The following is a 19,578-nucleotide window of genomic DNA, read 5'->3' on the forward strand; positions in this document are numbered from 1 at the left end:
ACAACTCTGATACTGCTTCCCTCCTAGAGTGCAACCCAGGAAGTGCAAGAAAGGGATGGGATAAGCCCAGGGCTGGGCTTGAATAGGAGCCCAGGGCTGGGTGGGTGGGGGCCTTAGATGAGGCTTCTTGTGGCCAGCAAGGTAGATAAGTGCCCTCAGGGGGAAGCTCTAGGGTGACTTGGCTGGTTTCAGCACTACAGGAGATAACCAAGCCTGGGCTCTGAGGAGAAGCTGGGACCTGGTATGTTGAGGTTAAGAACTAACTGATTTGACCATAGATAATGCTCAGGCTGAGTTTATTTAGAGTATTTGGGAACAAAATTCTCTTAGGGTGTTCTGTATTTCAGTGCAGCCTCTAGCTTGCAAGGAGCAGAGGGAGGGGACATTAGCCATGCAGGAGCAAAGCAAGGGAAGATCTCCAGCACCAAAAGCATAGGTGAATGCTCTAACCATAAAACAACCCTGTCCTGGCTGTGTGGGGCAGCCCCAGGTCCTCCATGCACCCTGTGAGCTGCTGGGCTGGCACCTCTGGGGCAGGGGGCTCAACAGCCAGAGGCACCAGGAGGAAAGCAGGGCTGTTGTCCTGCACTGCAGCACAGGGTGAACAAAGCTGTGCTTGTCACCCACGCTGGCTCACATGAGCAAGGTCTCCAGACACCAACGCCAGCCCAAGGGAACAAGAGGGCACAAAAGCCAGTGCTGGCTGGCCATGAGGGTCACCCCCTCCCAGAGTGCTTCCAGTCCCCCTGGGTTGGGGGGGGCACAGCCTTGTGGCTGCATGCCAGCCATTGGGCATGTCACACCCAGCCTGGGGGCCCTGCTGTCCAGGTCTGTCATCTCCCAGGAGAGGCCAGGCCTAGCAACTCAACTGCCTTGCAGCCCCAGAGAGGTGCTCTAGCCAGTGGGTACCATCAGGGCTTGGATGCCTGAAAGCTTGCATGCCAGCAGCCTTCAACATCTCGAGGGGGTTTATCTGCTGCTGTTGGTATCAGCCAGAACAGAGGCACCACTGCCCAGGGCTCCTGGGGAGCCTTGGCAGCTCCTCCAGCCCTTCTGCAGCGCCTGTGCTGGAACAAAGGGTGATGGTAAAGAAGAAGAAGGGTTAACCTGGGTGAGGCAGGGAAGAAAATGGCCTCAGGGCACTGCAGGTAGATACAGCGTGCCAGGAGCATCTCAGAGAGACTTGGCCTGCATCAGCAGCCACGGCTGTGCTGCAAGGTCTTCTCATCCTTGTGTCTGCAGCATGAGAGGGAAGGTTGAGAGAAAACAGCAAGCTGCTGCTCCCCAGCATGGTGCACTAGCCCCATTCCTGCCCCACAGCCCCTCTTTGCAGAGCCCCATCTCAGCACCTTCCCCTTTAAGCAGGTCCCAAGGGGGCCAACCCCCTCCTTGGCTTTTGCAGAGAGAGTCAGGGATGGACATTTCCTCACCGTGAGCAGGGCAGGGCTGATCGGGTGCAGGCAGAGGTAGCCGGCGGCAGGGCCAGCCCTGGAGGCAGCGGGGTACCCTGCACCCCAGCACTCGACAGGAAGCCAGGGCAGAGGTGACAGAAAGAAGTGAAATTTCACCAGCCAAAAGTGTCACCACCGTCCCCTCCTTGCGCTGCGAGTGCCACCGCTGCCGGCACACCGCCCCGCACGCCGCAGGGTGAGGCTAAAGGCTTCCGTGGGTGACATTGGGTCCCCCTTCACCACGAGCACCCAAACCCGAGGGGCTGAGGTGTGGCGAGGGTGGCCCTGGCCACGGCAGGCGGGGACTGGAGGGCTTGAGCGGTGACGTCTCCCCGGGAGGAAACAGCTGCACGCCAAGGACGAGCGCCCGGCCACAAGCAGCGCACCGAGCGCGCCGGCCGCCGCCTGCCCCCCGAGCGCCCCCGGACAGGCCGCGGTGCTGCCGTAAGTCTGCGCCGGTGGGCAAGGGGATGGCGCTGGTGGGCAAGGGGACGCTGCCTGGCGGGCAAAGCCGCCGCGGTGCCCTGCGAGGCTGGCCTGGCAGCGAGCTGTGCAAGCAGAGGCTCTCTCCAAGGGGTGGCTGCAGGGGGGTGTCCTTGGGTTCTTTTCCTTTTCTTTTCCTTTTTTCCTTTCCTTTTTTTTTTCCTTTTCCCTGAGAAATATTTCCTTTTACGCGCAATTCTTCCTTTTTACCAAGAGCCTGGGGAGCTGCCCTGCCCGCCGGTGCTTTTTCGGGGGAGGGCTGGCGCTGTTGCGGGGGTCCTGGGTGTGTCCCGGCCGGGATGCGGCTTTGTGCTGCGCTGCGGCGGCCCTGGAAACAGCCATGCAGGGATCTGAGCCGGGCACGCTGGAGAGAATCCCCCTCCCCCGTTGGGTACCCACTGAGTCCGGCACAGGCAAATGCACCCTGTGACACCCCGAAGGCACGGAGCTCTAGAAGAGCAGGGGGACTGTATGGTGCTGGGGCTCCCTTTCGGGGCAAGGGATGGCCCCAAAGTGTCCTGCCGCACAGGGAGGACCGGTGCCTCTCTCTTTAACCTCACGAAGCTCCCGTTCCATTCAGTGCTGGAGCACCGGGTGTGTCCTGGCCTCCGGGAGAGCCCAGGCTGGCAGCAGGCTGCAAAAATAGCTGCTGGGCTTCTGGGGTTCACCCCAGAGCCCAAAGCCGTGGTGGGGCTGTGGAGAGGCTGTCGGGGTGCGCACTGCTGGGGGCTTTTTGGCAAGGGCAGGTTGTTCTGCACAGGGGGTGGACTGTGAACATCATTCAGGATTTCTGATGGCCCTTTCTGTCCAGGGACCTCCATAACCCAAACCTCTCCAGCACTTTGGGAGGGGCAGGTACACCCCCTGCAGCCTCCAGGTTTCACCTCTTGCCCCACAGATGTGGTGTCCGCCCAGTCATCCTTCCTGGGTTGCCTGCTGACAAGGCAAGAGGGAGGGTTCCCCCCCCCAGCCTCTGTGGAGGTGTCATCAGCAGTGGGGGGACAGGGATGGGGCACTGCGGGGACAGGCTGGGGACTGGGTGTGGCCACTGCTGAGATGAGTTGAGCGGTCTCAGCCCTGCTGCTGCCTGCAGGGAGCGAGGCAGGAGGGCTGTGCCGTGCAGGGCTTTCTTCTCTCCCCAGCGTGCACAGCTTCGTGTACAGGCTCCTGAGCGGCATTAAAAGGCTGCGTGGGTTGGGGGCTGGGATCCCCTGGCACCCACCCAGCGCCCGGCCGCAGTGCAGCCCCACTGCACTCAGGGCATGCAAGGCCTTGCCCCCAGCCACGGGGAAGTGTGGGCAAAGCTTGCAGCCTCCCTAGGCAAAAAGAGAAGGGGAGGTGAGGGCAGATCTGGGGTTCTGCAAAACTTCCTCCCCACAGCAAGGCTGCCCCTGAGTGCTTGCTGCAGCCGAGCAGGGTGACCCAGCCACACCTATGGCTGTGGGGCTGGGGGTCCCCCCCCATGGCTGCTCTGGCAGGGGTTCAGGACCGAGCCCAGAGAGTTCATGGGATTTCTCCTACTTGCTCCACAGCGTGGGGCAGAAATCCCCCCAGGACGGCCCCACTGTGTCCTGAGCTTTCCTGCTACGTGTCTCCAAGGGAGGGCTGGCCAGGAGGAGGCCTCGGGGCTGGAGCTCAGCTGACGCTCAGCGGTTCATTCATGGCCGGGCTCCATTTTCCAGCTGTTTTTCTCTCTCCCTCCTTCAGCTTTCTCAGACCTAGCAGCACTGCCTGGGGACTTTCTCCGGGTGGGTGGGGGAGAGCCCGGGCCGCCCAGGGTTGCAGCTATAAATGGTGCTGGTGTTCGAAAACAACTTGCCAGTTACCCTGGAAACCCAGCGAGGCTTCCTGAGCTCTGCTGGTACGTGGGGCTGATGGAGGCCTTGATCTGGGGCGCGGGAACTCAGATCAGAACTGGTGGAACTTCAGTGGAACTGCCCGGCCCCAGCCCCACGCAGCAGCCGGGGCATCCCCAGCAGCAGCTGGAGCTGGGATGGTGCCGAGGCTTGGGGGGTGCTGCAGGGAGCATTGCAGGCTGCAGATGAGGGCTCAGCTCTGCAGAGGATGCTCAGCCCATTTCCAGGTATTCAGCATTTTCTTCCCCTGGTTTCTCTCTGTGCTTGGCAGGAAGCTGTGCAAGGGCTCATCTCCGCTGGGGTCCCCAGGTTGGTGCCAGATACCAAAGGGCCTTGACTCTGGTGGCCACAGGGTGGCTGGCAAAGCCCCTCACCCTGTGCCACCCCAGCAGCACCTGGCCATAGCTGTCCTGTCCCTGCAGTGGTGGCTGGCAGTGGCACCCAAGGGAGGGAGAAAAGCCATCCTCAACTGATGCAGCCCCCCAGAGAGGGTTTTTGGCTCACATCAGCTTTTCTGTTCCCTCCTGCAGCTCCACCTTGCCCTTGCCCTGGTGATTTGCAACTCGGGAAGCCATGGCACCCAAAGGAAAGGTAAGGGTGACCCACACGCGGTGAGGATGGGTACTGGGGATGCTGCAAGGCAGACCCCAGGGACAGGACAGCATCTGCATCATGCAGCAAGGCTGGTGGTGATGTGCATGGGAGCCTGTTTACATTTCTGCCTCTCCAACCAGTGCTGTCTGGATGGGGGAAGTGCTGAAGCAGGGAGCTGGGAGAACAGGGATACCCTGGAGCAAAAACCCCTTTGGGCCCACATCGGGATGGAGGAGAGAAGCAGGGCTGTGGAAAGAGGGGGAGAAGAGACGTTGCACTGGGGATTTGGGCTTTGGCTGCAGAGAAATCCCTCCTGAGCATGCTGCAAGGCAGGCAGCCCGCTCTGGCCTGGATTTCTCCCCGCCCTGAGCCAGGGCTGGTGTGCCGTGGCAGCTGGGAGAGCAGGTGCTCCCCTGCAGCCAGGAAACATGGCAGCGTGGGCGGACAGCCTGCCGGGGAGGGCAGCTGTGGCTGCCGGGTACAGCCTGCCTGCAGCGAGGCGGGGGAGGACTCCAAGGCCAGAGCCTCCCCGCTCTGCTGCCGGGGCCCAGGCTCTGCTTTCCATTCTCTGCAGAAACCCAGCAGTCCTCGCCTCCAGCCCCGTCCCCCACAGCTTCCTGCCCAGCCGGGGAGGCGGTTGCCTCTGGCTGGGGAAACCGAGGCAGGGCGAGGGGCGAGCATCACCCCTGCAGTCGCCCTGGGCCCTGAGCAGCCATGTGGTGGGAGACGGCAAAGCCACGTTAGGAATTTCGCTTCCACCCTCCTGGCCCCAGCCTGGCTTATTTTTAGCTGGGAGGTCCCGGGCGGGCTGGGATGACTCAGAGGCTGGAGGAGGGGAGGCAGAGAGCCCAGCAGCTGAAGTGGGGGATGGAAAGGGACGTGAGGGTTATGCCGAGGGTGCAGCAGGCAGGATGCTGTTTCCCTCCCGAGTGATGTTTCTGCACCTCCCCACTCGAGTGCAGGGAGCACGGGGTGATGCACGGCGCTGAGCTCCTGCCTCAGTTTCCTTCTCCCCGTCCCTATTTAACCAGGGCCACCCGGTCATCCCTCCACCACCCCTGCAACCCCAGCGCCTTCTGGGCAGCCCTGTCCCCTCCTGTTACCTTTGGGCACCTCCTTTGCCTTGTAGCTTCTTATTTACCGCTCTGCAATGCACTTGTGTGGGCAGCAGCTCGTCCCGAGCCAGGAGGGCCTGGGAGCTGCCGGGAAGCAGGGCTAAATCCAGCACTCCTGATGAATCACCTGCAACACGATCTGTCCCTGTGCCTCCCTCGAAGGGCAGCGTCTCCTCTTGCCCCACCTGGTCCCCACCACGTGGGACCCCAGTGCCAGCAGCTCCTCCTAAGGGGGCCTGTGGGATGTGACAAGGCTGGACTGGTTTGGCCCTGGAAAATGGGAGTACAGAGGCTGGTTTCTGGAGGTGCTGGGTGAGATGCACGGCAGAGCTGTTGTGCCACGGCACTGGGAGAGGCCCCAGGGGAGCAGTGGGTATGGGGCTGCCCCATGTCCATCCCCATGGGCTCATTCCTGGAGGTACTCACTGGGACAGGGGTGATGGTGCTGCTTGCCTGATGCCCATCATCTCTCAGGACATGTTGCCTTTAGATGCCCACATTTGCAACAGCCCCAGGCCTTTGTACAGCTTCTTGGGGATCCTAAACAAGCCCTGCAGCAGCCCCTGAGTGAGTGAGCACACCCTGGCCTGGCACATGGTACCAGCAGAGCCAAGGGAGCTCAGAGTTTCTCGGGGTGCTGGCACAGCCCAGAGCCCCAGCTCAGCCTGGCTCCCCAGCTGAGGAATTGCTGCCATTCAGCCCTTCCCACTCTGTGCCTCTGGCAGGAATGCATCCCAGTCCCTTAACGTGGGGCCAGGCTGGTTTCACATCTGCTGCCACCCTGGGTTTGTGCTGATCTTGCTCAGTTTGGCCTCAGGCCAGGGTGAATTCCTGACCTCTGCTTTTCCCTGAGGTCTCTGTTTGGGGGGGTCTCTCCTGCACTCCCTGTTGTGCAGTTTGGAGGTGCAGAGGAGCAGACAGAATTGGATCACACCAAATTCCAGGATTTCTTGGGCTTCCAGGAAATTCTTTCCCTGTACCCAGGATCTCTGCTCCAACCCCCTGGACCCTTCAGGAGCACAGGCTGGGGCCAGACAAGCTGTGGGCAGCTCTGGCACTTCTCTTGCTTAGCAGCCTATGTTGTGCCTGTAAATGTCCCCTTGCTGGGAGGCCATGCAGAGCTTGGACGTCCTCAGCATCTGGAGGGTTTCCCTGCTCACAACAGGCAGTAGGAAAATTACTTCCTTCCTTGCTCCCAGTCCAGTCCAGTCCTCATAATTCCCTTCAGGCTGGCTGCATTGCAGGGGGATCTCCCTGGCCTTCCCATGCTATGCCCTGTGTTCAGAGTCTCCAGCCCTCCCATGGGGACCTCAGTGTGCTCAAGAAGCCTCTCTTCAAACCACCAGCTCTTGCTAGTACAGCAGGGAGGGTTGTACCCAGCTTAAGCAAGCTGCAAACAGAGCAGTGACAGTGAGATCCCAGAGGGAATGGTGTGTACTCCAGTGAGCTGGAACACAAACAGTCTGCGTGGCAGGAAAGGAAACAAAGAGGACGAGTGTTTGTTTGACACTGGGTTTTGCTCTGGGGCAGCCCAAGCAGCAGCAGATCTTGCCCCAGCCCTGCTCAGCTTCAGCTTCTCCTTCCCTCATCTCACTGGGGACTGCTCCTTCCCCTTCCACCTTCTCTCCTCCTTTCCCTAGGTGTACAGGGGGTCGGTGAAGGATTTCCCAGGCTTCGATGCCAACCAGGATGCAGAGGCTCTGTACAACGCCATGAAGGGCTTCGGTATGGATGCTCCTCTGGACTGTCACCACAGGGCCACTCTGATGTCCCCCATTCCTTTAACTGACCCTTGCATGGCTGAGCATCCTGCATCCCCTCCCCTCTCATGCTTTAGCAGCATGCCAGGACCTCTCCTGGCTCCCCCTCTCCTCCCGGGAGCTGGCTCGGCCTCCCAGCCCTGAGTCAGAAGCAACTCTGACCACAGCAGGATTGCTGTGATAAATCCTGCCATGGGGGGTGAGACCCAGCCCTGGGGCTAAATGTAGCTCTCCCTGCAGGCAGTGACAAGGAGGCCATCCTCGACCTCATCACATCCAGAAGCAATAAGCAGCGAGTGGAGATCTGCCAAGCCTACAAGTCCCTCTATGGAAAGGTAATGGCAGAAACACTCCCCGGTCCATACCCTGCCTCTGGAGGTGGTGGTGGCTGCCACCAACCAGCCTGTGCAGGGACCAGCCTCTCCCTGGAGCCACTGAGAGGTGCTGTGGAGCAGAGGGATCCCAGCCCCTTTCTCCTCCTGCACCAGGACCTCATTGCAGACCTGAAGTACGAGCTGACGGGGAAGTTTGAGCGGCTGATTGTGAGCCTGATGCGGCCCCCCCCGTACGGTGATGCCAAAGAGATCAAGGATGCCATCTCGGTAAGGGGTGGGCAGCCCCCACAGGGCCCCTCTGAGGACACCTCATCTGGTCCTGCTGCTCATGGGGCTGTGTCTCTGCCCGCAGGGCATCGGCACGGATGAGAAGTGCCTCATCGAGATCCTCGCCTCTCGCACCAACCAGGAGATCCACGACCTGGTGGCTGCTTACAAAGATGGTGAGGGTCAGGGAAGGGCAGGGGCTGCCCTGAGTCCCCTTAGGACAGGACAAGGGGCAGAGGTGAGGAGATCCCGCTCTCCAGACCCTGACCTCTGCCTCTTCCACCAGCCTATGAGAGAGACCTGGAGGCTGACATCGTTGGCGACACCTCGGGCCACTTCAAGAAGATGCTCGTTGTCCTGCTACAGGTATGTCCCTCTGTCCCACATCTGCAGGTGGTGGGAGCCTGCACCCTGCAGGGCTGAGTGACTCTCTGTCCCACAGGGCAGCAGGGAGGAGGATGATGTGGTGAGTGAGGACCTGGTGGAGCAGGATGCTAAGGTGAGTCTTGGCAGGTCGCTGGGATGAGTGACATTGAGGCAAGGACAAACTGGTGGCACTGTGATCATCCAGACTAGGCTTAGGCTTGCAAAAGGAGGGTGGGCACCATGGGGACATGTGCTTGGGCAGAGCCCCATGTCAGCAGCACCCTGACTTGGGCTCTGCTGCCTTCTTCATCCCACAAGGACCTGCTGGAAGCTGGTGAGCTGAAGTGGGGCACGGACGAGGCCCAATTCATCTACATCCTCGGGCGGCGAAGCAAGCAGCACCTCCGCCTGGGTGAGCCTCTCCTGCGAGCTCAGACTTGGGCTTGAAAGTATCTTGGCAGCTTCTCCAGGCATCATCTCACTCTTGTCCCACAGTCTTTGATGAGTACCTGAAGATTTCTGGGAAGCCAATCGAGAGGAGCATCCGGGGAGAGCTCTCTGGTGACTTTGAGAAGCTGATGCTGGCAGTGGGTAAGTCAGGCCCTGCGTGGGGAGTGCTGTGAAAACACCCCACTGGCCCTGCTGGGGTGGGAGGGCTCAAGGCAAGAGCCACTGGGGTTGGGGTTGTGGCTGTACCAGGTTTCAGGGAGCTTAGGGAGGCTCCTTTAGGGTGGGTGGGGATGCTGAATGTGGTGGCCAAGGGGTGTGGGTGCCCAGAGGCTGGAAGCACCGGTGAAGCCGAGTGCCGGCATCCCTCACCAAGCTTCAATTTCCCCACAGTGAAGTGCATCAGAAGCACAGCAGAGTATTTTGCTGACAGGCTCTACAAGGCCATGAAGGTGAGTAGATCACCCCTTCTCCAGGGGGTTCCTGTGAGGAGGGTTCCCTTGGCACGAGGTGCTGCTGGAGGGCAAGGTGACGCATGCCCATGAAGACAGGACCTGTGTGGCAGCCTGCTCTTCCCTCCAAAGGAGTTATTTCTTCAGGCTTAGGGCTGGGTGGAAACTTGGCAGAGGCTTCCAAAGGCGGTGGGCTGAGCAGGGTTGCTTGGCCATGCTAGGATTAACGTGGGGGCTTCTCCCCTGCAGGGGCTGGGCACGAGGGACAACACCCTGATCCGCATCATGGTGTCCCGCAGTGAGATCGACATGCTGGACATCCGCGAGGTGTTCAGGACCAAGTACGACAAATCTCTCTACAACATGATAAAGGTGAGCTCCTGGGGTCCCCAGTCACCCCCTAAGCAGCTGCTAGTGCTGCCTCCCTTCTGATGCCACCTGTGGAAGGCTTGAGTCCCTCCCCCAGCTATCCTGTGCTGTGTGTCCGTCTTTGAGGATGAGGCTCTGGGAGACGTCTCTCCACATGCCCATCCTGGGGCACTACCTTGACCCTTCCCTGTTCTCCATCTGTGTTTCCAGGAGGACACCTCTGGGGAGTACAAGAAGGCTTTGCTGAAGCTGTGTGGAGGGGATGATGAGTAAGACCACCTGTACCTTGTTTGTTCCTCTCCATTCCCATGGTGCTGGGTACGAACCTCTGGCTCAGAGCCTGGTGGATCCCCTGGAGCAGCAGCACCCACAGTGACAGTGGTTTGCTACAGGGGGCTCTGTGGTCCCTCTGCATGGCCAGCCGTGATGCCACACAGCAGCCCCTGCAGGGCAGAAACAAGCACCTGGAGGGAGGATGTTCCGGTGGAGGCCGTTGGGATTTACCACCCCATTGCCCCCATTCCCACCCAGCCCCACAGCTAGTACCCAGCTCCTGCCCACCTGCCCCTGTGCCTGGCACCTGGCAGGTACAAAAACACCCTGATGAAGGGGCAGGATGGGGTGGGGGGTGGCTGCTGGCGGGGCGTGGGGCCGCCCCAGCTCACTGTCCCCTGTCCTTGCCCTCCCCTTGCAGTGCTGCAGGTGAGTTCTTCCCCGAGGCGGCGCAGGTGGCCTATCGGATGTGGGAGCTTAGCGCGGTGGCCCAAGTAGAGGTCAGCACCCCCCAGTGTCCCCCCTTCTGCTACCTGCCAGCTTGGCACCCCCAGCTGCTCCTTTCTGCTGCGGGGGTCCCAAGCACAGCCAGTCCTGCACCTCCTCTCTGCCTCTCGCCCTGCAGCTTCTCTTGATGCCTTTCTCTGGTTTTGGGGCACGAGGTTGGCAGACGTGACCCCAAGGGCTTCACTAACCCCCTCTGTCTGAGCCTCCCTCCCTCAAGGCAGCAGACCCTGCATGTTTGTGTGATGCATCGCCTGCAGCCCTGGCTCCAGTGCCCACCAGAGACCTCCTGCTCCCCGGGGCAGCCCACCCCGATGCTGGGGCAGCGCTGTGCCATGGGGAGCTGACAGCCTGCATGCAGCCGGAGGCACCCACAAAAGGGTGCTCTGAGATGGGCAGCAAAGATGCCCTGAGCCCTGTGTGCTTGGGGAGGATGGAGATGTGCTGGGAACTGGAAGGAGCAAGAAGGTAGAGTTACAGGGCAGGAACGGGCACCCTTCCAGCAACTCCTCTTCTGGCTCACAGCTGATGCAGCCAGCCCTGGCCAAGCTGTCCCAGTGCCCAGGGAGGTGGGTGTGACACCCACAGGACACCCAGCTCCAGGGACTCTTGTCTGTCACTGTCTTCTTCTCGCTCTCTGTTGGCCTGGCTATGGTTTGTCCTTGATGGAAGGGGTGGCAGTGGCAGGGACATCCTCACTGAGCTCCAGGTGCTTGCACTAATACACAACCTGCTTTGGCCTCAGCTTGCCAGGTGGCACCTCCCCTCCCTCTCTCTCTCCATCCTCCCCTCCCTCTCTCTCTCCATCCTCCCCCCAACTCTCTCTCCATCCTCCCCCCCAACTCTCTCTCCATCCTCCCCCCCCCTCCAACTCTCTCTCCATCCTCTCCCTCTGTCCCTCACACCCAGCTCAGGGGTGAACCCAAACCTCTCTGCACCCACAGCTGCGAGGAACCGTGCAGCCTGCAGGAAGCTTCAATGATGATGGGGATGCACAAGTGCTGAGGAAGGCAATGAAGGGCCTGGGTAAGCAGGGGACATGCACCCAACCCTTTCCTCCTGCTGCTCCTCAACAGTTCCTGGGGCAGAAAACAACACCCTGGCCCACAGAGAGCTGCGTGGAGGAAATAAAGAGATGGGTTTGGATCTGCCAGAGCTCTGCCTTCCCCACCACCTCAGTTCAGAGGGGTGGTGATGTGCCTGTGGTCAGCCAGTGTGGCTCTGCTGGTCCCCTTGGCTCCCCCCAGCATCACTGCTGTCATTGCAGGCACTGACGAAGGAGCCATCATCGAGGTGCTGACACAGAGGAGCAACGCCCAGAGGCAGCAGATCCTGCAGGCTTACAAGGCACACTATGGCCGGGTACTGCCAGCCCCCTCCTCCCACCCTGCTCCTTCCTTCTGCCCCTTCCCATGCAGAGATCTGCCCCTCACTGAAAGAAATCCTGCTCAGGGAGCAGTGGACAGCCAGGGCACCCCAATTTGCCCTGGCATGACTTCCCCAAGGAAGACCAAGCTGTCAGCAGCCTGTGCCACCATCCCCATCCCAAGGGGAGGGTGTCCTGCCCAGAGGCCTCCAGGATCTCTCCAGAGCCACCTCACAAAATCTGACCTTAAACCACACCAAGGGGCTGCCCAGGTGTCTCCCACCTCCACACTCTCCTCCCTTGCTTTCTCCCCCGTGTTGCCTCAGCTGCTCCAGCCCTGCAGAAGGGTCTGGGGACTGAATCCCTTTGCAGGACCTGATGGCAGACCTGAAATCCGAGCTGTCGGGCAGCCTGGCCAAGCTGATCCTGGGGCTGATGCTGACACCGGCGCAGTACGATGCCAAGCAGCTGAGGAAGGCTGTGGAGGTAATTGCCACGCTGGTGGCATGAGCTTCAGCACGTGAGGGCCAGGTGCTTTGCACTGGGGTGGTGCCAGTGCTGCTGGTGGCCTGGGCCTGGGAGTGCAGCCCAGCTTCACCCCCCCGCCAGGCTCTCATCTCCTGTGTGGAAAGAAAGCAGAGCAGAAAGCACCAGGACAAAGACCTGGAGTCCAGTTTGGCCTCTTTGTAGCCCAGCATGCTCTAGCCAGCTCATACAAAAAGCCTCTCAGGGAGTCCTCCCACTGCTTTACAGAGCATCTCCCACTTCACAGCGGGAGCAGTGCCCTGCCAAGCACAGGAAGCCACAGGAGAGCTGGAGCAGTGGCAACCCGGTGGCATGCACCACTATGCACCAGTCACACCAGCTGGAGCCCTGCTAGCAGCATATTTGGATTCCTTTGTGCTGGCTCTTCCCAGCCCCTGGGGACATTTGCTGGGCATGGACTTTTGACACATGGTAGCCTTGGAGCTAGAGTAGCCCCTGCTTGCCTGGCACTGGAGGGGTGATGGTGCCAGTGGCACCTGCAGCACCCCACCCTGCCACTCTCTTCCAGGGGGCTGGCACAGATGAGAAAGTCCTCATTGAAATCCTGGCCACACGGAACAACCAGGAGATCAAGGCTATCAACGAGGCATATCAGGAAGGTATGGCAAAGGAGGGACATGGGGAGCACCCAGGCCCTGGGCACAGAGCACATTTAATGCTGTGCAAAGCCCTTTCCAGAGCCCAGGGCACATTTTTGTCTCTGAGCTGGGTCCATAGCTTGGTGCTGGGAAGGTCTGTCAGTCCTTCCAAGCAAGAGCAGCTCGTCCCTGGGTCCAGCACTCTTATTAAAGAGATGTGGGAGCCTGGAATAAGGCTGGCAAGAGTCTTCAAATCCATCCTGTGATTTCTTACACTCCCAGACCCATCACTTCTCTTTCTCATCCATCCATGCCTCCTTCTCCCTAGGGAAAGAGGTGCAAGATCCAGGTTAAATCCCTAGCCTCTTCTGTCCCAGAGAGCAGATGGTTTAAGCAGATGGGTCTGTGGTTGGTCACCCCCAGCCTCTCTCCCTGGCACTGTGGCATGCCCCACTTCTGCCACCAACACCTCCTCTTTTGCAATGATCCCTTTTCCTCAGGAGCACCTGGAGCAAGAGGCTGTGCTTGTGCCCAGGGCATTAGAGCTGCTGGGGTGATCCTGTCCTCCCCAGGCCTCAAAATAGCAGATGGAGGCATCCACTTCAGCCATGCAAATGCTGGAGGATGGTCACCATCATCTGCAGGCCCCACAGGGATCATGGGCACAACAGGCACTGGTGGGTGGGAAGCAGAGCTGCAGGCAGGGTGCAGGGCTCAGCCATCTCCCTCCTCCACAGCCTACCACAAGAGCCTGGAAGATGACCTCACCTCCGACACATCAGGGCATTTCAAGAGGATTCTCGTCTCCCTGGCTCTGGTGAGGTTGGCTTCCTTGCTGGGGGTTGTCCCTTCCCAGCCATGGGCAGCAGTGGGGTCTGTGGAGAAGACAGCATCACCACCTGGCTGGGCAGCACAGCTGGACTCTGTCTGCCCCCCCTTCCTCTGTGGCTCTCCTGGGAGATGTCCTCTCCCCAGCTCCATGGGGGGTTTTGTCTTGAACCACAGGGCAACCGTGACGAAGGACCAGAGAACATCACACAGGCACATGAAGATGCCAAGGTGAGAACCCTGCTGGCAGTGCTGCCAGAGGCTCTGCATCAAAAAAAAGGGAAAAAAGAGGAAAAAAGGATGTTGGATGCCCTGGTCTGGAAATGGCATCTTCAGGGAAGCAAATGCTGCTGGGGCAGGGTCTCTCTAAGCTGCAGGGGCAGCTGGCAGAAGCGACACCTTTGGAGGTGGAGCTCCCCAGCCTGATTTCCACTGTTCTGGGCTCTGCTGCTCCATGCCTGGGGGAGCTGCAAACCATGAGAGTAGCCATGGGCCCAGCCCCAGGGAGCTCCCAGCAGGGGGCTGCACCACTCCTGCAGAGCTCCTGCTTTGGGGTGCAGTAACAACACACTCGTGCTGAAGCCTTTGAGCTTCAAAGGCAGCTTTGGGCTGGTCTGCAGGAGCTGTCCACCTCTCTGTGTTATCAGTGGGGCAGCCTTGAAGCCCAAGCTGCTTTTCACCCTACCAGCATGCCAGGATGCCAGCCCTCAAACCACTGCCTCATCTTTCCTGGGCTGTGGTGAACCAGGACTTGGAAGGGGAAGCCTGAGCAGCCAGAACTGGTGCCGGGGGCTGCTGGGGCCCCATTGCTTGGCTCAGCTCCCGGTCCCAGGAGACCTGAGACCCTCGGGCTGTGCACTTCAGCTCCCCGCTCCCTCAGGCCCAGCCTTTTCTGAAAGGGGCTGGGGAGCTCGGTGCAGGGCCAAGCCCCAGCTGTGCCTCGGCCGTGCTGCGGTGCTCCGGCGCATGGCAGCCGCAGAGCTCCGGGGCAGGGCCGCCGCCGGCAGAGGGAGCAGATGCTGCGCTGCCTGCACCCTGCCCGTGCACTGCCGCTCACCTCCACCTGCTGCAGAGAAAGAGAGAGCCAGGGGTGACCAGCACAGGGACGAGCCAGCCAGGCGGCAGCTGGCCTGGCTGTGTTTTGTCAGCGGAGCTGCTCTTCCCTTCCTCCTGCTGCAGGCTTGGTGTGAGCCAGGCTGGGGCCAGGCAGGGATGCTCCCCGAGGAGCACCAGGCTGGTACCCAAGCCCCAGGGGTTGGGGGGCTCACTTTGCTTGGCCAAGGCCACCTCCCCGTCCCAGGTGGTGGTGTAAAGGCCAAACAGGAGAAGCAGACAGGTCCTAAGATCAGGCCCACTCCCCAAGGAGCTGGGGGCAGGTAATTTTAAGGGGTTTTGCTAGATTTCCCTCACTTCATCAGGGAAGGAGAAAGGTCAGCACCTTCTGACCCTGCTGTCTTCCTGTCTCTCTCTTTCTCTCCACCAGGTTGTTGCAGAGACCCTGGTGAGTGGCTGGCCTTTGGCTCCTCAGCCTTCTGCATGTTTTAAGGGGTTGCTGTGGTCCTTGGGTGCAGTGCTGGGGCAGGGTATAGCAGCCCCACCATGGAACCACATGGGCTCTGCTTTCCCCAGAGTCCTTGCAGCAGGATGGGTGGCAAGGGGACAGATGGAACCTGCATGACAGCACTGCTGGGCAGCAGAGAGGGAAAGCCACCTTCCTGCCTTTGGGAGGGCTGGGGCCCAATCCTGCCTGCTGCTGGCTTGTGTTCCTGGCAGCATGGGACTTGGGGCTGGCTTCCAAAGTGGGAATTGCTGAAGGGGTGACATTGCTGCCATAACCTGATGGGTGGGGTGAGCACAGCCTTCCCACTAAGCCCCACAGCAAGGGTGGCAAACATTTCAGCTATGAGCACCCCTGATGTGGCCCAAAGTGGAGAGGGCCTCCTGTGTCTGGCAGCTCTGATTTCCCTGTTCCACAGTCACCCCCAAAACATTCTTCCCAAAGCCTTAAGCATGAGCATTGCAAAGTTGTTGGTTTTTTTCCTCACCCAAACTGGAGCTCTTTTCTCAGAGGTGATGTGTGAGCCTGCAGCTGTGCACCTTCCCTCCATGCACAGAAGAGCCATTGTTTGGGGGTGGGGGGAAGAAAGACAAACCACAAAACCTATTTTCCTGCTCATCGGAGGCCACTGTCCCTGTAAGGGGGTGCTCAGGACTGGCTGTCCCAGGAAGAATTGTTGTTCATCTTCGTTCCCCTCTGCTGTGCCCATCCCCCTGCCTCCCTCTTCACTGGTGGTTGCTCTTCCAGAAACTTGCTGATGTCTCCAGCAACGACTCCAAAGACTCCCTGGAGACTCGCTTCCTCAGCATCCTCTGCACCCGCAGCTACCCACACCTGCGCAGAGGTAGGAGCACCTCCCCCCGTGGCTGCTGGGCCCTCAGCAGCCACACTGACTGCCTCGACTGGGGCTGCAAGGGGCTCCTGGGCAGCACCACACTGGGCTCACCCCAAAGAATCATAGAATCAACCAGGTTGGAATAGACCTCAGAGGTTATCAAATCCAACCTGTCACCCAACACCTCACGACTAACTAAACCATGGCTCCAAGTGCCACATCCAATCCCCTCTTGAACACCTCCAGGGATGGGGACTCCACCACCTCCCTGGGCAGCACATTCCAATGGCAAATAACTCTTTCTGGGAAGAACTTTCTCCTCACCTCCAGCCTAAACTTCCCCTGGCACAGCTTGAGACTGTGTCCTCTTGTTCTGGTGCTGGGACCCCCATCTGGCTACAACCTCCCTTCAGGTAGCTGTAGAGAGCAGTAAGGTCTCCCCTGAGCCTCCTCTTCTCCAGGCTAAGCAACCCCAGCTCCCTCAGCCTCTCCTCACAGGGCTGTGCTCCAGACCTCTCCCCAGCCTCATTGCCCTTCTCTGGACAGGTTCAAGTGTCTCAATGTCCTTCTTAAATTGAGGGGCCCAGAACTGGACACACAAGGCTGAAGTTTGAGCCCCAGTGGTGGTGGGGATGAGGTGGTGGGAGGAGGTGGCACAGCCTTGCGTTCGGGGTGGCTAGTTGAGGTCGGCCAAGCTCACTCTGGTCCTTTCTGCTCCATGGTTGAGGTTTGAGTCTCCTGGATGCCCAGGGCTGGGGTGGAGCTACTCTGTGGTGAATTACTCCTCTTGTCCTTCCCCAGTGTTTCAGGAGTTCGTCAAGATGACCAACCACGACGTGGAGCACGCCATCAGGAAGCGGATGTCAGGGGATGAGAGGGATGCCTTCCTGGCCATCGGTCAGTGCCCAGCCCCCGCTCCCCTGGGGCAGGGCTCCCTGCAGGGCAAACAGCCACTCTGCCTCCCTCTGCCAGTGTGATGTGATGGCAAATTCCTGCTGCCTGGGGGCTGTGGAGACTCCCAGTGTGGCAGGGGGTCTGAGCCATCTACGGGGACAAGCCTGCACCCTTGTACCAAGGAGGGCTTGCAGCTGACCCAGTGGGTGGGATGTGTCCCATGGGTGCCACCAAGCTGGTGCCCACTTTCTCTCCCCTCTGTGTTGCAGTGAGGAGTGTGAAGAACAAGCCAGCCTTTTTTGCTGACAAGCTCTACAAGTCCATGAAGGTACAGCTGGGCTCTCCCAGGGCTGGGCTGTGGGAGGGAGCTATGCTGGGCAGGCACCCTTTGGGATTCTCTGATTTAACCCCCTGCAGCAGTGATGGGGTTTGTCCCCTGGCTGTCCCCAAGGGCAGGGCTGAGCTCAAAGCAGCAGCACATCAGCTTTCTGGGGGTAGCAGGAGACAGGGCAGGTTTGTGCCTTGCCAGCAGCAAGCCCACAACATCTCCAGGGAGAGATCATAGAATGGTTTCATAGAGTGGTTTGTGTTGGAAGGGATATTTGAAGATCATCTAATCCAACCCCCCTGCAGTGCAAGAAGATCTTCAACTATATCAGATTCCACAGAGTCCCATCCAACCTCACCTTGAATGTTTTCAGGGATGGGGCATCTAGCACCTCTCTGGGTAACTGGGCAACCTGTGCCAGCATTTCACTACCCTTATCATAAAATACTTCTCCCTCTATCTAGTTTAAATTTCCCCTGTTTTAGTTTAAAACCATTGCCCCTTGTCCTTCTGCAATAGGCCCTGATGAAAAGGTTGTCCTCCTCTTTCTTACAAGCCCCTTTAGGTGCTGTGAGATGGCAGCGAGGTCTTCTTGGGGCCAGGCTGAACAACCCAACTCTCAGCCTTTCCTTACAGCAGAGGTGTTCCACTCCTTGGGTGATTTTGGGGGCCTCCTCTGGACCCAATTCTGCTCTTAGTCTGTGCTGAAGTTGCCAGGAGAGTGCCTGAGCCCCAGGTTCCTCCGGGGTTAGTTGTCCAAGCTGCCCTTTGCAGGGTGCCGGCACAGACGAGAGGACCCTCACCCGCATCATGATCTCCCGGAGCGAGATCGACCTGTGGAACATCCGGGGCGAGTTCGTGGACCTGTTTGACAAGTCACTGCACCACATGATTGAGGTGAGGGGACAGGGGCCAGCCCCATCCTCGTCACCTCCTCTGGCTGAGCCCTGGCTCTCAGCCACAGGGCTGAGCGACACAGGGGCCGAGCGTCACCTGGGGAGGGCGAATCTGCCCCAGCTGGCCTGGGTGTTGGCAGGTCTGGCTGCAGAGGGGATGTGCTGACCTCTTCCCCTGCTGCACGGACCCCCGTGGGGCGGCTGGGGCACGGATCTAGGTCGTTCCCCGCGCCCGGCACCTTGAGCTGAGCTTTCCCAGGGCAGGCTCCGTGACGCGGGTCTCCCTCTTGCAGAAGGACACCTCCGGCGACTACCGCAAGGCTCTGCTGGCCCTGTGCGGGGGCGAGGACTAAGTAGCCACGGGGGCTCCTCCTTCCTGTCTGAGCCAGCACGCACGCAGCACCGCCTGGATGTCACTGCCTGGATGTCACTGCAGCTTGGGGGGCTTCAGGGGACGCCTGGTTCCCTGCGCAGGACGATGCTCACTTTGCGGCAGCGCACTGCAAGCTGGGGGGAGCCGCGGGGAGGGGAGCAGGGGTCTGGGGAGGGAGATTGTGCAAAACGATTCACACCCCAACATGCCACTAGCCCAGGAATCCACCCAGAGGGAAAAGACAGTTTGGGATCTCGTCAATAAAACCCTATTGTTGCTGACCCTGGGGGCGAGAGCAGTTGCTTCACTGGGGCAGGGTTGGGTGGGACTGAGCCTGTGCTGAGGAGTCTCAATGCCTCCTTGCTGTTTCCTTGCTCCCTCCTGCCCCAGCCCCGGGGAGAACCCTGGAGACAGAATCACAGAACTGTCAAGGTTAGAAGGGACCTCGAGGCTCATTCAGTTCCAACCCTCCTGCCATGGGCAGGGACACCTCACACTACAGCAGGTTGCTCAGAACCACATCCATCCTGGCCTTAAAAACCTCCAGGCATGAGGCTTCCACCACCTCCCTGGGCAACCTGTGCCAGTGTCTCACTACCCTCATGGGGAAGAACTTCTTCCTCTAATCTAAATCTACCCTCCTCTAGTTTTGCTCCATTCCCCCTGATCCTATCCCTACCTGACATCCTAAAAAGTCCCTCCCCAGCTTTCTTCTAGGTCCCTTCAGATACTGGAAGGCCACAATTCGGTCTCCTTGGAACCTTCTCTTCTCCAAACTGAACATCCCCAAGTCTCTCAGCCTGTCCTCATAGGAGAGGTGCTGCAGTGCTCTGATCATCCTGGTGGCCATTCTCTGGACAAATTCCAGAGAGACCCCAAGCCCTTGGAACAACACTTCAGGGTCCCAGGGAAAGGGGTTGAAAATGTTTATGGGGCTGGAAGCAAGGCACAGATTTCACAGAGAGCTTCACTTCGTGCCCCTGCAAAGCCCTGGCAGGGTTTGTGCTGTTGTGTGGATGGTGCTTGGGTGATGCTTTTACAGCCCAGAGATACAGACAGGACTTGATGATGGCATCCATCTGTCCTCACACACTGTTCCCTGTG

The 19,578-nt window shown here is 59.6% G+C and overlaps 1 protein-coding gene across 2 annotated transcripts; it reads left to right on the plus strand.

Annotated features, from left to right (window-relative positions):
• The first annotated feature begins 1,694 nt into the window (after positions 1-1,694).
• ANXA6 (annexin A6) lies at positions 1,695-18,743 on the plus strand. 2 transcript variants are annotated; one of them, XM_054168283.1, is made up of 26 exons: positions 1,696-1,895; positions 4,321-4,381; positions 7,140-7,224; positions 7,500-7,594; positions 7,748-7,861; positions 7,947-8,037; positions 8,148-8,227; positions 8,304-8,360; positions 8,546-8,639; positions 8,723-8,818; positions 9,068-9,126; positions 9,376-9,498; positions 9,706-9,764; positions 10,190-10,268; positions 11,217-11,298; positions 11,540-11,634; positions 12,011-12,124; positions 12,693-12,783; positions 13,500-13,579; positions 13,768-13,821; positions 15,074-15,091; positions 15,896-15,992; positions 16,785-16,880; positions 17,147-17,205; positions 17,980-18,102; positions 18,395-18,743. In XM_054168283.1, exons 2-26 carry the CDS (start codon positions 4,364-4,366, stop codon positions 18,452-18,454), a joined length of 2,019 nt encoding a protein of 672 aa, XP_054024258.1. In that variant the 5' UTR covers positions 1,696-1,895; positions 4,321-4,363; the 3' UTR covers positions 18,455-18,743. The 2 variants fall into 2 exon arrangements, with proteins under 2 accessions (XP_054024259.1, XP_054024258.1); XM_054168284.1 differs by lacking the exon at positions 15,074-15,091 and having other exon boundaries at positions 1,695-1,895.
• The last annotated feature ends 835 nt before the right edge of the window (positions 18,744-19,578 follow it).

The sequence above is a fragment of the Dryobates pubescens genome, chromosome 16 (assembly GCF_014839835.1).
Source record: "Dryobates pubescens isolate bDryPub1 chromosome 16, bDryPub1.pri, whole genome shotgun sequence".
NCBI lineage: Eukaryota > Metazoa > Chordata > Aves > Piciformes > Picidae > Dryobates > Dryobates pubescens.

Excerpts from the sequence above, each read along its gene's own strand:
- ANXA6 (XM_054168283.1), top strand. Across the intron at positions 16,881-17,146 it reads GGATGCCTTCCTGGCCATCG|TGAGGAGTGTGAAGAACAAG; the intron begins GTCAGTGCCCAG and ends TCTGTGTTGCAG. Across the intron at positions 18,103-18,394 it reads CACTGCACCACATGATTGAG|AAGGACACCTCCGGCGACTA; the intron begins GTGAGGGGACAG and ends TCCCTCTTGCAG.